General features: G+C 37.4%; 1 protein-coding gene across 1 annotated transcript in view; it reads left to right on the top strand.

Moving 5' to 3' along the window:
* Nucleotides 1-15,735, top strand: part of GPR158 (G protein-coupled receptor 158) — a 404,671-nt gene that overhangs the window by 333,891 nt on the left and 55,045 nt on the right. The window contains exon 9 of the mRNA XM_077772475.1: nt 13,905-14,014. Coding sequence (XP_077628601.1) covers nt 13,905-14,014 — 110 coding nt within the window. The remainder of the gene's footprint in view (nt 1-13,904; nt 14,015-15,735) is intronic.

Genomic DNA, 15,735 nt, shown 5'->3' with positions numbered 1-15,735 from the left:
ATTACTTTTTCAGACTCTTAGTGTAAATTGTGATTCATGGAACCTAATGTTTTATATATTCTGCACACTTTCTTTAACAAATTTGGAACAGTCTTTGAACTATAGACAGAAAGACAGTTTTTCCCATGAATGGTCTACACAAGATTGTCAATGAAAAGAATGACTTACAAAGCTAAGGTAAACAGATGGGCCATAGCTAAGGGACAGGGGCCACCTGAGGACCAGGAAATGGCACATTGGTCAAGTTTTTTCTTATTCTTTTCTTGACTTAAAATAGCTTTTGGTCATTAATCATCTTATTATATATTGTGTCTCTCTATCATTTTTTTCTCTTTTCTTCTTAAAATGCTGTACTTTAGTTCTTTTTATGCATGTGAATTCTTTTGCACCTTGTAACTGTATTGAGGTGTGTGGGGGAGTTTAAGATCTTCCCATTTCTCTTCAGTCATTTTTCTATATCTTTCCATCTCCATTTAATGGCATAGATATTACATATGGCACCTTCTCCACTTCGCTCTTTCATCCTGATACTTAGAAACAGCCTCCCACACCCCAGAAGCAAGACTCACCTGCATCCTCTCCCCCAGCCTGTTTCAAGTAAGGCATCCTTGTAGAAGGCAAACTCAGGGTTCAACTGCAGGGAGAGTCACTTTGCACTGACTCCAGCAGTGAAAAAGCTGTGCAGTGTGCCATGTCCTTCCAAGAACCTGTGTGTGTGTGTGTGTGTGTGTGTGTGTGTGTGTGTGTGTGTGTGTGTGATGAACTGGGTGGTAAAGCCTGATAAAGCTGTCAGGACAAACATGAGATTCATTGCTTTAAATGTTAAAATAAAGATTTAAAGTGATTATAGTAAATGTCAGAAATCCTTTCATGCATTTTTTCATTCCTGTATTATAAAAGTAATATATCTTCATTGGAAAAAAACAAAAAAATCAACTAGTACCAAAGCATGTAAGTTAAATAGTAAAAATCCCTCTCTCCCTGCTTCTTCCAATCCACCCAACCCAGAGGTAGTCATAATTGTGTGCCACCAGACATTCCTTTTTACATGTATACAAACAGAAGCATATTTTCATTATTATTCTGCAACTTTCTTTTAAGCAGTTTCTCTTAAAGATTTTTTTGCAGCAACAGAGTCAGATTCACTTAATTATTTTAATTTCTTTGTTTTCCATTTTGTATGGATGTAACATGAATTATAAATTTAAGCCATCCCCTCTGGGTAGACAATATTTTCAATGCTTTTGCTGTTGCAAATAATGCTTTAGCGAATATTGGACATAAATATTTGCATATTTTGTATACATGTATATGTAAGACTTTTTTTAGAAATAAAATTCTTACTGTATTTTAATAGTTTTTGAAATCTTTCTTCACCCCTCCCTAGTCTTGTTCTGAACTGTGGCTACACCAGCTTCATGTTGCCTTGCTTCTGGGCTATGAACTATCAGCAGCTCTTAACCCTTGTTAAGTTAAAACTACCTAAGACCATTTTTTTTTAAAGGCAGATTATTCAGACTGTGCCCTGGCACTCCTGACTCAAAGTTTTCAAAGGGAGCCCTGGGTTTTCACATGTTTTTACACCATAGGTGATTCTACTGTTGAGTCAGACTTGAAGACCATTGAATTGGTTCCTGGCTTCTATATTTTCCCATGATTATGTCCATCTATTTTCTCTGACTCAGTAGTTCAGTGTCTGTGATGTTGCTCTTTTCTTTCACAATTGTCTTACTGAATCATTCTGGTTTTGCTTTTTAGCATTCATTTTCCCATTTGTTATTTTGTTTGCTTGTTTGCTTTTTGTTTTTTTTTAAATGTTTATTCATTTTTTAAGAGAGAGAGAGAGAGCAAGGCAAGGGGAGAGAGAAAGGGAGACACAGAATCCAAAGCAGGCTCCAGGCTCTGAGCTGTCAGCACAGAGCCTGATGGGGGCCTTGAACCCACAAACCATGACATCATAACCTGAGCTGAAGTCAGATGCTTAACCAACTGAGCCACTCAGGTGCCCATTTTCCCATTTGTTAATTGCATTCTGATCTTTAGTTATAGTTTTCATTTCTTTTTACTTGAAAATTATTTTTACCCTGTAAACATTATTCAGTTTAACCCCTCCGTGTTTGCTACACTAAACAAGCTGATCGAAGTTCTAGGTGACCAGGCATTCTACAATATCCAGCCTCTATCAAAGAACCCTATTTTTACCCTATTACTCTTTCCTACGTAATGGCAGGCAGTGAGACATCATGATAATGAGCTTGTGCTGTAGACTCAGGTGAGGTTTAAACCCCAGCTCTGCCACTTACTAGCTGTGTGACCTTGGCCAAAGTCCTCAACTTTTCTGTCCATCAGGTTCCCCATATGTAAAGTGGGAATATTAATAATGCCTATTGTAAAGGATTTGTATAAGGAACAAGTAAGTTCATGTAGAGCACCTTGAAAGTAATTGGAAAATAGAAAGCATTCATTCGATGTTGTTATTGTTATTATCCATCTCCCTCCGAAAAGATTATGAGACAGACCTCTAAGAGGCTTCTCTCTTTTTAGATGCAGGTTTCTGCTTTCTTTGATTTCTTCATCTGGTTATATGTTGCCATCTGCTTTCCATCTTGCAGAATTTTGTTGATATCTGTCATCTGTTGGCATTTCTACTCATACTCTCTTTGGTCTTGACTGTTGTACCATCATCAGCTAGAGTTTCCAGAAGTAGCAGAAATACACATGTTCAATCTGCCAGGTTTAACTTGAAGTTTGCATTCTTTCTTAGTCACAACTTAAACATAGACATAAATACTTGAAAAGATTCAAATATTTCTCCCAAACCACCCTGACCATATCATAGTTTTCTCATCATCCAAACAAAACAGTTGCTTCTCAGCAGCTTCTAGTCATGAGCTATGTGCAACAATCCCAGAATTATGAACTTAACGATGAATTGGACTCCATGGAGAGGCAGCCTTGGTAGATTCCTTCTCATCTTTTAAAGAGTTCTCCTTTAAAATTATTTTTCATAGAATTATTTCTCTAAATGCATGCTCTAGTTATGTAATGGCTTTTTATTCTATACTCTTTTTACATCATTCACTTTGAATATAATAGCATTTCTGATGACTGAAAATAGGGTTGCCTTTTGTGGTAGATGGCTTCTAAGATCGCCTCAATGATTCTTGCTTCCTGGTATTGACAGCCTGTGCATTTCCCTCTGTTTGACTAACCTGTGTTTAATCAATATTAGACATATCAATGTGAAATGAAGAATGTCACTTCCATGATGAGGCTACAAACGATTATGACTTCTATCTTGCAAACAGACTCTTTCTTGCTGGCTTCAGTGAAGCAAGTTACTATGTTGGAGAGGTCCACATGCAAAGGAACTGGGAGTGGCCTCCCACCAACAGCCAGCTCAGGGCCCCACTTTCTTCAGCTCACAAGGAACCACATTTTGTTAACAATCACATGAGCTTTCCCAGCTGAGCTGTCAGATGAGATCCCAGCCCTGATTAATACTTTAATTGTAGTCTTATGAAAGACCCTAAAACCAGCAGTGTTTAGATTGCTAACCCACAGAATATGAGATAGTAGTTATGTGTTGTTTTAAGGTGCTGAGTTTATAGAATGTGTTATGTCAACAGGTAACAAGTTCACCTGGCTTGCCTTGCCTTTACCAATCATGCTAATAGCTCTGCTACTGCTTTAAGGACATAGTTTGCTTTATCTGTTTCTTTACTGTTCTGCATATACTGCATTCTCAACTCCACAGTATTCAGAAGCTTCTTTTCTGTTAACATTTGAAGATATATGTACAAGAAAACTAAACACACTTTTTATTGAAATTTGGCAAATATCAAAGCTAATTCTTCCATTAATAATAAAACTGGCATTTGCCTTTTATCTGTGGTTTATATAAGTGATTTTACATTATCTTTATTAAACTGTTGAGGAAACTGAATTCCACAGAACTTAAGGGATTTGTTCCAGGTTATATGTCTGATTAGTGGGAGAGCCCAGACTGGCATTTATGGCAGCTGACTCCAAATTCCTTCTTTTTGTCCACTGCACTAGGCTGCAGAACCCCCTCCACCTGACTGGTTGGCAACTCATATATTTGCACTATTTAACAAATAAAATTTTCATGTTTAAATGTTTTTGTCTTATTAGATCTAATCTCTTGCCTCATATATATTTTCCTTAAGCTAATTAACCCTTCCCGTGTGTGTGTGTGTGTGTATGTGTCTATTTTTATTTAGCTCTAAATGAAGTATATTATTCTTCCAGCAATCACAGTAAAATTTCTAAGATACATGTTACATATATTTTATATTCTGAATTAAGTAGAGTCCCCCAGTGTCCAGTGATCTCTTGTTACCATTCTGTTTACCAACTCTTGTACTGTTCTTTGTCCATTATTTTAAAAAAAAACTGAATCCAAAAATCATTGATCATATTTAGAGCTCATTTGTTCCTGAAACTTTTCAATCTCAGGAGATGTATTTTTACCTCTCTGCCATTTTATTAGCTCACAGATAAACGATACCTTTCTTATTTTTAAATTTTAAGAGAGAATCCGGAAGGCTTAACTTTATGCTCCCATTATCTTCATGGATTCAGCTATCTCATGTTATATATTCACTTATAAAAATAAATATTAAGTAAAATCAGTGTCATACTTATACTCTCTCTGTATTTTATGTGCTGCTTGTTTTTTTGCTTAACATAAATCCCAAGAACTTTATTGTATTCATTAATATTTTTGAGAACATGCTTATTAAGGATAGTATAATCCTCTATCATAAGTCATGCACCTTAATTTATTTTGCCCTGAAAAGTATTTCTTTTGAACACATAAACTGAGGTTGTAAAAGTGTAAGATGAAGACAGTCATCTGTTTCTGTGTTTATTGTGTTTGTTGGGATGGGGTATTTCCACAAAGTGCCTTTTCTTGTGGAGAGAGAGGAGCACAGACTAGGGAGGCTCTCTGTTCCCTCTCGCAGCACCCTCAACCTCTCTCAGCACTCTCCCCTCCACCTCGCTGTGCTTCCCCTTAGGCAGGTAAGCATCACATTTCTGAACACCACATCCTGGCAGTTCTAGTCCATGAATGGATGGAGAAGAGGGGAGCCGATGGGGGACAAGTGGTCATGGACTAGAAAGCTCCAAGACTGGCTGAGGTAGAAATAGTCCCTGCACAGTGAGGACACAACCAAGAATTTCTCAATTTGTCTGTTTCATTTAGTAAAAGCCTCTGAGGTCTCAGAATTAGACTCTGAAATGGAGTAGGGATGAAAATCTTCCCCTGTTATTTTTGGGCTTTCAGATCTCGAGGATGAAGCATGTGATGTTTTATTTAAAAGGTGGGCTTGTTAATTCCATACCATCTACCAGGCAGTGAGTAGAATCACCAGTGAGACTTTGGGATCTTGTCATCTTTGCCTTTAGTTTTTAGAGCTTTGACCCTTCTAATTTCTTTTTATATTTTCAAGGGCATCATAGTGGAGATTTTAGAGGGACTGTTTCAGGTGTATCTCATATGCGATCACAATAACCCCAAATGTTACTTCTCTACATTTTAAATGTTTAAAAATTATGTATATATTTTATGTTTTAGCCTATTAATTTATACTTCTTTTGTGCTTTGGAGGCATAGCAGCCAAGTGCAAACTAGTAAGTTCTAGACCATAGTTGTGTAAAGTCATAATCACAGTCATAGTCCCTTTCATTTGTGTGGTAATTGCATAAGTGTAAAGTTGTATTAAGTATTTATTTTTTTGTCATTTGGAGCCAACTATAGATAATTACACATGTATAAGACATATATTTTCATCCTAAATATTTCCTGTGTGTGGAATCATATCTCTTGCCAAATATAGAAGAAATAATTTTAGACCACACTCAAGGAACTTTGCATCTACTTATTTTATAAAACAAATTCTGTATAAAAGTACTTTAATATATGTCATCCACCTACATGATTCATTCCCAGCCTCTTACTTTAGAAGACAGCAAATCCAGTTGGATTAAGTACTAGGATTTAATATTAGATATTTCCAAGCATTACCTTGTGGACTGTCCTCCATCACAATACTACCTTTATTCTTTACTTGTTTGGCAAGGAGGGTTGGGAGACAATAACATGGAAAAGGTTGAGTGGCCCTGGGAAATATTTGACTAGTGAAACTTTTCCTTGTACAAAGCAGAAGAAAATTGTAGAAGTGGCAGAGTCCTTAAGACTTTAGAAGTCCTTCACATCCTCATCAACGGACAACTTCATCTACAAAACTCTTGCAACTGGCATCTGTCACTGTGCTCCCATTACTCAGTCATCTTTTTTTTTCTTCTGTAAATAAAACGGTTTACACACACCTACCAACAGACACCAAAGCACATTGCACCTCGTTCACCTATATGACTAGTTTCATTCACAACCAATTTCACTGAACTGAAGCAAGTAACATTGGACGAGTCGATTAAGAAAGTAGAACTGCTGTGCTCCATGCTATTAGGAAGCTGTGGCCCAGATCCTTAAAATATCAGGCCTAAAGCCAGAACTTCACACCTTTTACTCTCAGAGCTCTGGGAAGGGCCCTGGGTTGTGTGAGCTTCTGACCATTGTACCTTCTCAGCAGCCCTCTTCTGAAAGCACTGGGCCTCCCTCCTACTGAGCTGACATAGCAGAGGTTAATTTTCTGTCTCTGGTGTTGTGTCTATATTTGCAAAAGAAAGTTATTCTATTTAAAAATGTTCTTCTATTTTGTGCCTATTTGGAAAGCCTGGTATTTCTTTTCTCTTGTGGTTCTCTTTTTCTCCCCCATTAGCTGTGTTCAGTATCCGAAGAGTATAGGCAATCAAGCTGACTTCAAAACTAGCTAAAAAAAATTCATATTTGATGAAATGGGTGAATAATCTGTATAGATTTGTTTGTAATGAGGGGAAGGCTCGGAAGGCCATTTCCAAAACAGCAGTGCTTTTTTTTTTTTTTTAAGTTTATTTGTTTATTTTGAGAGAGAGAGAGCTGGGGGGAAGGGCAGGGAATGAGGGAAAGAGAGAATCCCAAGCAGGTTCCACACTGTCGGCACAGAGCCCTATGCAGAGTTCGAGCTCACAAACCATGAGATCATGACCTGAGACAAAAACCAAGAGTTGGACACTTAACCAACAGAGCCACCAAGGGGCCCCAACAGTAGTGCTTTTTAAAAATACAATGCATAGAGTATCGCATTGCTAAGACTGGCTGATCGAATTTTCTAAGCATCTGAAAAAAACTTCCAATATAGAAGAACCAAGTCCTTAAAATATACAGAGTCTCTTTTTCTCTCACTCTACCCTTCTAAACCTACTTCAGATTTGTACCCTGTGCTCATTCATCCAGCAATTATGCATGGTCTTCAGTCCTTAGGTTTCTCAGTGACTGAAGTGGCACACTTATGTCCTGCTTCTCATATGCTAAACATCTTTATATCTTCCATTAGCTTCTAGTACTGGAAAGAGAATGGGGGAAGTTTTCTCTTGAAATATGTACTTTGAAAATACCCCTTGGGCAATTCTTCTGGTAGAGGAACTTTTTATGGCTTCTGGTTTGAAAACATGCTATTTTGATACCCATGGGAAAGTTAGTTAACCCCATCAAAGTTCAGTCTCTTTATCTTTAAAATGGGAATAATAAAGCATATCTGGGAAGGAATATGTCTGTCATACTGAGCAGAGTGTGGGAGGCATGGGGCACTATTATTATTGCTACATGAAATGGCAGCTATTTGTATTATCGTCATCATTCATAAAGTCTTTAGCTCAGTGGCTTAGATTCTCTCCATTTCTTCTCTTCCGAAGGTTTTTATGAAATGTGTCATTAACTTGGAATTTGGGAAGGGGTACTTATAATAATTTTTATTTTTTTTTTAATAGTTTATTGTCAAATTAGTTTCCACATAACACTCAGTGCTCATCCCCACAAGTGTCCTCCTCCATGCCCATCCCCCCCTCCCCCCACATCCATCAGTCCTCAGTTTTTGTCAGCATTCAAGAGTCTCTCATGGTTTGCTTCTCTCCCTTTCCCCCACCATTTCCGCCCTTCTTCTCCCCCTTGTTCCTCCGTCAAGTTCCTCCTAATCCTCCTATACGTGCAAACATATGATATTTGTCCTTCTCTGCCTGACTTATTTCGCTCAGCATAACACCCTCAAGGTCCATCCATGTTGCTACACATGGCCAGATTTCATTGTTTCTCATTGCCATGTAGTATTCCATGGTATAGATAAACCACATCTTCTTGATCCATTCATCTGTTGATGGACACTTAGGCTCTTTCCATGTTTTAGCTATTGTGGAGAGTGCTGCTATGAACATTGGGGTACATGTGCTCCTATGCATCAGCATTTCTGTATCCCTTGGGTAAATTCCTAGCAGTGCTATTGCTGGGTCATAGGGGAGTTCTATTGTTAGTTTCCTGAGGAACCTCCACACTGTTTTCCAGAGGGGCTGTACCAGTTTACATTCCCACCAACAGTGTAGGAGGGTGCCCGTTTCTCCACATCCTCGCCAGCATCTAGAGTTCTCTGATTTGCTCATTTTAGCCACTCTGACTGGCGTGAGGTGGTATCTCAGTGTGGTTTTGATTTGTATTTCCCTGATGAGGAGGGATGCTGAACATCGTTTCATGTGTCTGTTGGCCATCTGGATGTCCTCTTTGGAGAAGTGTCTGTTCATATCTTCTGCCCATTTCTTCACTGGGTTGTTTGTGTTTCGGGCGTGTAGTTTGATGAGTTCCTTATATATTCTGGATATTAACCCTTTATCTGATATGTCATTTGCAACTATCTTTTCCCATTCCGTTGGTTGCCTATTAATTTTCTGGGTTGTTAATAATTTTTAAATCTATACATTTATATACATTGTATTTAACAAGAAAAGGTGAAATACTGGGATTTGAAAGACATTGAAACTTCCTAGTCTTTTCTTTCTTTTTCTTTCTTCCTCCCTCCCTCTCTCTCTCTTTCTCTCTCTCTCTCTCTCTCTCTTTCTTTCTTTCTTTCTTTCTTTCTTTCTTTCTTTCCTTCCTTCCTTCCTTCCTTCCTTCCTTCCTTCCTTCTCATTACAGAGTATATTAACTACTAAAAAGCCAGTTCTGGGAGTGGGTGGGGGGAAGTGGTGGATGTTGTATAAATAACTTACACTCAGTGCATCAAAAAATAAATGTATTATCTTTTCTCTTTCCCTACTTCCCCTCTCCTTCCCTCCCTTCCTTTCTTAAACCTCATTCCTTCCACAGACATTTACTACTCACATACTGTCGCCAGATAGGATACCAGGGAATGAGTATGCAGTCATGAGTAAGATAGTTACAATCCCTGCCCTCATGCAACTTACAAACTAGCTAGTAGACTCATTTAACAAATGAATTACAGAAACAATTATATCAAAGTAGAGTTGGTAAGTACTATGAAGAAAAGCTCAAAATTCAGTACAAGTAAATAATATGTAGAGAAGATGAAAATCCAACTCAGTCAGGGGATCACCAATCCAGGAAAGCTGAAGTGGGGATGGTGAGGTTTCTAAGCAGAGTTAACATAGTTTTGCCCAGACTGATGCATCTTCTTTGTCATCTCTTTCCTTTCAAACACAATCATCTTCCCAGTCACCCAGGCTTAAAGTCTTCACATTATTTTTGATACTTTATTCTCTTTTGCCTCAACAAATAATCAGCTGCCCGATTTTCTTGATCCAGCATGTTCTTTCCTCTATTCTCATGAATGCCTGAATTCCCATCCTCATGACAGTAGTTATATCCTTCTTTACCATTTTCCTACAGCTGTATTTTTTCTTTCATTCAACACATATTTATGAGCACTTTTTGTGTGCCAGGACTGCTAGCAACGGTATTACAGAATTGAACATGATAAACATGATTGTCACAGAGCCTACAAATCTAATACAGCGCTGTGGATCTGGTGCTATAATCAAGTAGGGACAGTGTGCTGAGCCCACAGGGAAGGTTTCCTCTTTCCAGAAGAAGAGAGATTTAGTCTGAAGCCTACAGGGTGAATAGCAATAAGCCACGTGCAGGTGAGGCAGTTGGATTATATAAGGAGCATCCAGTCAGAAGAGACAGCATGTACAAGAATTGGAGGGTTGGCATAGGTGAAAGTAATGAAGTTAAATAGTGGTAAGCTGGTATCTATCATCCTAAGTAATTTAAACTTTTTTATAAGAGCCCTGGGAGCCACTGAAATGTTCTTGCAGGAGAGTTAAGGTAGCAGAAGCATTTGGGGACTGTACTAAAAGGGGGTGCTGAAATAAGATTTAAGAACAGGAAAAAGTTTGGTGAGGGAGATGACAAATGCATTTTGTTTTGTTTTGTTTTTCTCCCAACTGGCCTTCTCACGTTCAGTATCTTCCCCTTCCATAGCATCCAATCCTCACGCATGCTGCTGCCAGATTAACTCCCTGGAACACACTTCTGATCTCAATTGAAAGAAGTTTAATGACATGTCTGCCCAGAGAATAAAATCTGAATTCCTCATTCTTCTATTCAAAGCTGGTCCCATCTCTGTTTGAAAGCTTGATTTTTAGTGTTGTCCTTTATGTCTTCCTGGCTGTAACTATATACTCTACACTCTTGAAGCTCTCCCACAACCATGACTGTCTTGGACTCCCTCCCTCTTTCCTGTTCGATTACATACTTAAACCATCTCCTCCTCGGGTTGTTACTCAGGATAACTTTACTTGTTTCCACTGAGAGTCATTTCCCTTTTCTCTGAATCCTCTGTATGATTCAATTCACAGTATAATAGCATTTGTCACCTCCCCCGCTTGGTAGAACTATCTAGAGAGGCAAGAGATGAACTCTGGAACTCAACTGCCTGGATTCAGATCCCAGCTCTGACATTTCCTGGCTGGGTGACACTGAGCACATCTCTTACATTGTATATGTGTCATTCCTCCTCTGTAAAATAATGTTCCTACAGTATAAGGTGTTGTGGGGATGAAATAAGTAGATACTGTAAAAATGCTTAATTTCATGTCTAGCAATAGTGCTGTATAAACTTTGGTATGACCATGCCATTGTTCCATTGCTTTTATCATTTACATGTAGCATCCACTCTTCTAAACTATAACCTGATGACCTAATGCACATCGGATTTATTCTTATGACTTCTAAATCACTTACTGCCTCAAACAGAGTACATAATTGTGTGAATTAGAATCACAGTGGATAGTGAATTGTAATTGAACTTTTCAAATAGTTTATTTTGAATATAACATTTTCTTTGTTAAATTGGCTAAAATAATCATTGATCAAATATTTAATATATGTAAATTTTCTGTGTGTGAAGCACACAGAATATATGGAAAAACATGCCTTTGATTTTACATCGATTCAGGGAGACACCCCCCATACAGTTAACTACAGTATAAGATAAAGTAAAAAAAAAAGTATACAGTCAAAATGTGATTATAGGAATTCAGAGAGAGTGGGTGGAACAATCAGGAAAGAATTCACTGAGATAAGATGTAATTATACTGTAGTGAGAATGGTAACTTTTAAAACAAAGCATGCATAAATCAACTCTCCTAATGGTATTAGCCAAAATGTATTGAATGCTTAATGTACCAAGCACTATGTTTATCACATTCAAACTTCAAAACAGTACCACCTGGAAATATTAGTGTTGTGTTTATTGTAAAGATGGGAAACCAAGACATAGCAAGGCAGTGTTAAGTAATTTGTCGAAGTCACACAACTAGTAAGGAATAGAGCCAGGACTGGAACCCAGGGAGACTGGATTCAGAGCCTGTGTTTCTCTACTACAAAATCAGGAGTTCTACTTCTACTATTGCCAAACCATTTCTAATGATATATTTTATTAAGTTCAACAAAATTTCACTTTCTGTGATTTTTAAGCTTATACCTCATCTATGGATATTGAAAAAATTGACTATTATTCCTTCATGGATTTCTGACCAGCTCAATCTTTCATTTACAGTAACAAATCTGCAAATTCTTCATCTGTGAAATAAAAGTCTGAAGCTATAACAGTAGTCCCTAAACAATTCAAGAGCAATTTTTTCTTTCAAAGTAAAAAAATACGCAGACTTTTATATTACATTGTTCACCCTTTGCTTCTTCATTCCCTTATTCATTGTTCAGTGTGCAATGGAAAACTTTGCAATAAGTCACAGGATTTTACAGCTTCCAAGAATCCACTGGGCTAGAATAATCTTTAGAGGCATTTCTAGTGGAAACATTTGAGATTTTGTATGTTCTAGACTTTAGGTCTCTCTCTTTCTAATTTCCACTCTGTCATTTCTCTCTGCCACGAGGACCATGTGATCCCGTAATCCCTGAATCTTCTATCAGGTTTTCTCTATTTGTTTTTTTCCTCCTAAATTTTCCCTTCTTCCTTCAGCTCAGATTCCTTATTAAACAATACAGCCTCTTTTGCAGAACTTTTAATTACTATCAGACCCCATGTAAAGGAACTATTTCTAAAATATGTGAGCTAAAACTTAGAATATGCATTTGCAGAATTTTAACTTGTTTTGTGAAAATAGTCCATACAAGAACTGTTTTTTATATCAATTTTTGGACGACTCCAAACACTTTCCTGGTATATTGAATTTTGAAATCAAATCTTTATCTCTGTCTTCAGCATAGACCTAGTAAATTAGAATATTAAGGGCAAATACCACATATACACAAAGCAACATTATCTCAAGGCCACACCTATTTTTACCTTCCTTTGATTTCTGCATACTGCCAGCCTTTTTTCCGCACCTTGAGAATTTAATTCTAATGGTATTAGAAGTACTTAGTTTAATAACTTCATACGGTAGAACTACTTGAGAAATACCAGCAGAGAGTTATAGGTAATGTCATTTTTGGCCCTGCTGGAGCGAGAAGATATCAACACCCACCCCATGTCCCCCAGCCATGCTTTATGTTTCCCAATATTTACATCTTTGGAATAAAAAGCCTAAAATAACGCTCAAAGTTTTAGGAGTGAGTATATTTTTCTGCTATGATGACCTTGTTTTCAGCAAAATCAGTTCAGGCCATCTGCTCCAACATAAAAGTCTACATTTTTCTCAACAGCATTTATTATTTAGATTGCTTAAACAGGGCCTATTCCTATTCTATGACGGCTTGTTGAAAACCACCAGTAGCATATGAAAGGTAGCACATACAGTGTCTTGCACATGCCTTTTGACCACCCCCTGGAAGTGGCCACGTGTTCTCTGTATCCCACTGAACTTGCACAGATGTTTATACACCACCTGTGCTACATTAATACAACTCCTCACCTCCACGTCTCTCTTTTTTTATTAGCCTTTGGATCTACAGCTTCTAGGATACTACCTGGCTCATGGTAAATCTTCATTAATATTTGCTCAGTGAAAACTCTGGAGTGAGAAGAGAGGAATTAGTGAAACAATTGAGCCGAGTATTAACTGAAGGAATTGGTACGGAGTGGTAGATTGATTGGGGAGTACAGTACAGGCTAGTCCTCACAGGGCTAGTTCAGACAGGACAAAGGTACTGCCAGAGTGTGGAGATGGGAATCAGCAAGTCTTCAGTGGAGTATGACAATAGAGGCCAGCCTGGCTGGCCCAGCTGGGGAAATAAAGAGAGTTAAGTTTGAATGCACCAAAGGCTTAGAGACAATTGATAGAAACTCCTGAAAGTTAGAAGTTAAGGAACTTATATTTGGTTGGAAAGCAATAGGGAGACTCTACAGTCCTTTGATTTGGACAATGAAAGATCAAAACAGTATTTTATAAAGTTTTATGCAAAAAGATGTGTGCTTATGTCAAAATTCATATGTGTTCAACATCAGATTATGAAATACTGATTTTAGTCTATGGGTCATCAGTTGATCCTGAAGGTCTTTTTTCTTTCTCTTCTCATCCCACAGGTTGTTATTTTGTACTTTGAGCCAAGCACATTTCGCTGTATTCTCCTAAGATGGGTCCGTCTTCTCGGTTTTGCTACTGTTTACGGAACTGTCACTCTCAAGCTTCACAGGTATATTTCCCGAGTTTTCATTCCCAGGGGAGGATCAAAGTGGCTTAGCATGTCATTGCAAGCTGGGTCAGCCACATACATGATTTAATTTCAAGAATTTAGATAGCAATACGATATATATTTTTCATTTTCAGGGCAATATCATTAAGATTCTCTAAGGAAATCCTTAACACAACTGAATTTGAACAACAAGCTTTAATAAAATATGCCATTGGGTATGAAAGTTTTAATTCTGAATAAAAAATAGAGTGAAGGCAAGACAGTATTTACCAGCTAAGAACAGGAAGGAAGATAAAGACAGTACAGCTGAAATAATAGTCCAGGTTCAGAGCTACCAAAGAATCCTTACATAGTAGAACTAAGCAACTGGACAGAAACTACTGTTCTCTTCATTCATAAGTCACATGCCCCAAGGTGATCTGCTGATATTCTATGGCTGAATTTCAAAATAAATAAATAAATAAATAAAAGTGTTCTTGACTTATCTCCTTAACCAGTGTGCTCTACTGATTATCAACCTTGTAAATTAGATAATAGTATAAATTATTTTATACTTAGTTTCAAAACCACCTACTTTTGTTAATGTATATGATAAATATGAAGAAGGAAGAGGCAATATATATCATTACCTCTGCACAAAAGGGTATCCCTTGCCTCCTCTTTCCAAGCTCTCTCAATGCAGTGCACCAAAGACCATCAGAGAGAGAACATAATTTCTCCTGCACAATATATCTGCAGCTCTGTAGAGTAAAACCTTTACACTGATTAGCTTTAAAGCTGTTTTTATAACCATAGTAAGCCATTCATATTTCCATGCTAATTTGATCATTAAGTGTTTCTCAATAAAAGTATTTTAATATGGCTCAGAAAACAGTTTATCTTAGAGCCATAATATGTGTATATTTTTCTTTAAATGTTCCCCTTTCAGTCTTTCTTAAAATGTGGTCATTATGCTGTCTATTGCACAAGAAGCTCCATTTCTTTTCCTGGTTGTTGTTTTTTTGTTCTGTTTTGTTTTGCTTGTCTTGTTTCATTGGTACTTACTTACTGGGAATGCTCCAGACTATCTTTTTGGAATAAATGTAAATATCGTTAACTCTCAAGATTCCTTTCTTTTATATATGTACACAGAACATTGGACTTGGCTTTAGGAAATCCAGCTTAAATCTCAGTTCAGCTTCTAACTCTAGGAAAGCACAGCCTTCTATTTCCTGTAAATGGAAAGGCTTGGACCAATCTCTAATGTTCTTTCTGACAATTCATTGTATTCTTTCCGCATCACTGCACACTTTGCTATTATGTTCTTGTAGTCTTCAAGTGTCTTCCAGTTTCCATTCCTTATATGATAGCTATTTTTCAGCTAGTGTTCACCAAAGGAAATGAGTAATCATTGTTATTGCCTGTAACAGACAATAAGCCTTCTAGAAATCCTGAGAGGAAAGGATGACCTCTTGAGATTTAAAAATTATCTTTCTCCCTATGAGTCTAACACTTAGCATCTCTTGGGTCCTTTATTATATAATACAGTTTGTTTAATTATCTTCTTCATTTTTACCTAATTTACGTTCTCTTTGAAGTGGAAGTCTTACCATTGAATTAGCACAATGACTGATACACTGGAGATGTTTAATATACATTAGTCAATGATTGAATGAATAAAAATGTCAGATGCAATCTTGGAAGCTGCTCCCAACAAATCTCTCCACACATAACACGTTCAT

The sequence above is a fragment of the Crocuta crocuta genome, unplaced genomic scaffold (assembly GCF_008692635.1).
Source record: "Crocuta crocuta isolate KB4526 unplaced genomic scaffold, BGI_CrCroc_1.0 scaffold96, whole genome shotgun sequence".
NCBI lineage: Eukaryota > Metazoa > Chordata > Mammalia > Carnivora > Hyaenidae > Crocuta > Crocuta crocuta.
The sequence above is the reverse complement of the archived record's forward strand: the minus strand, read 5'-3'. Positions and strand labels throughout refer to the sequence as shown.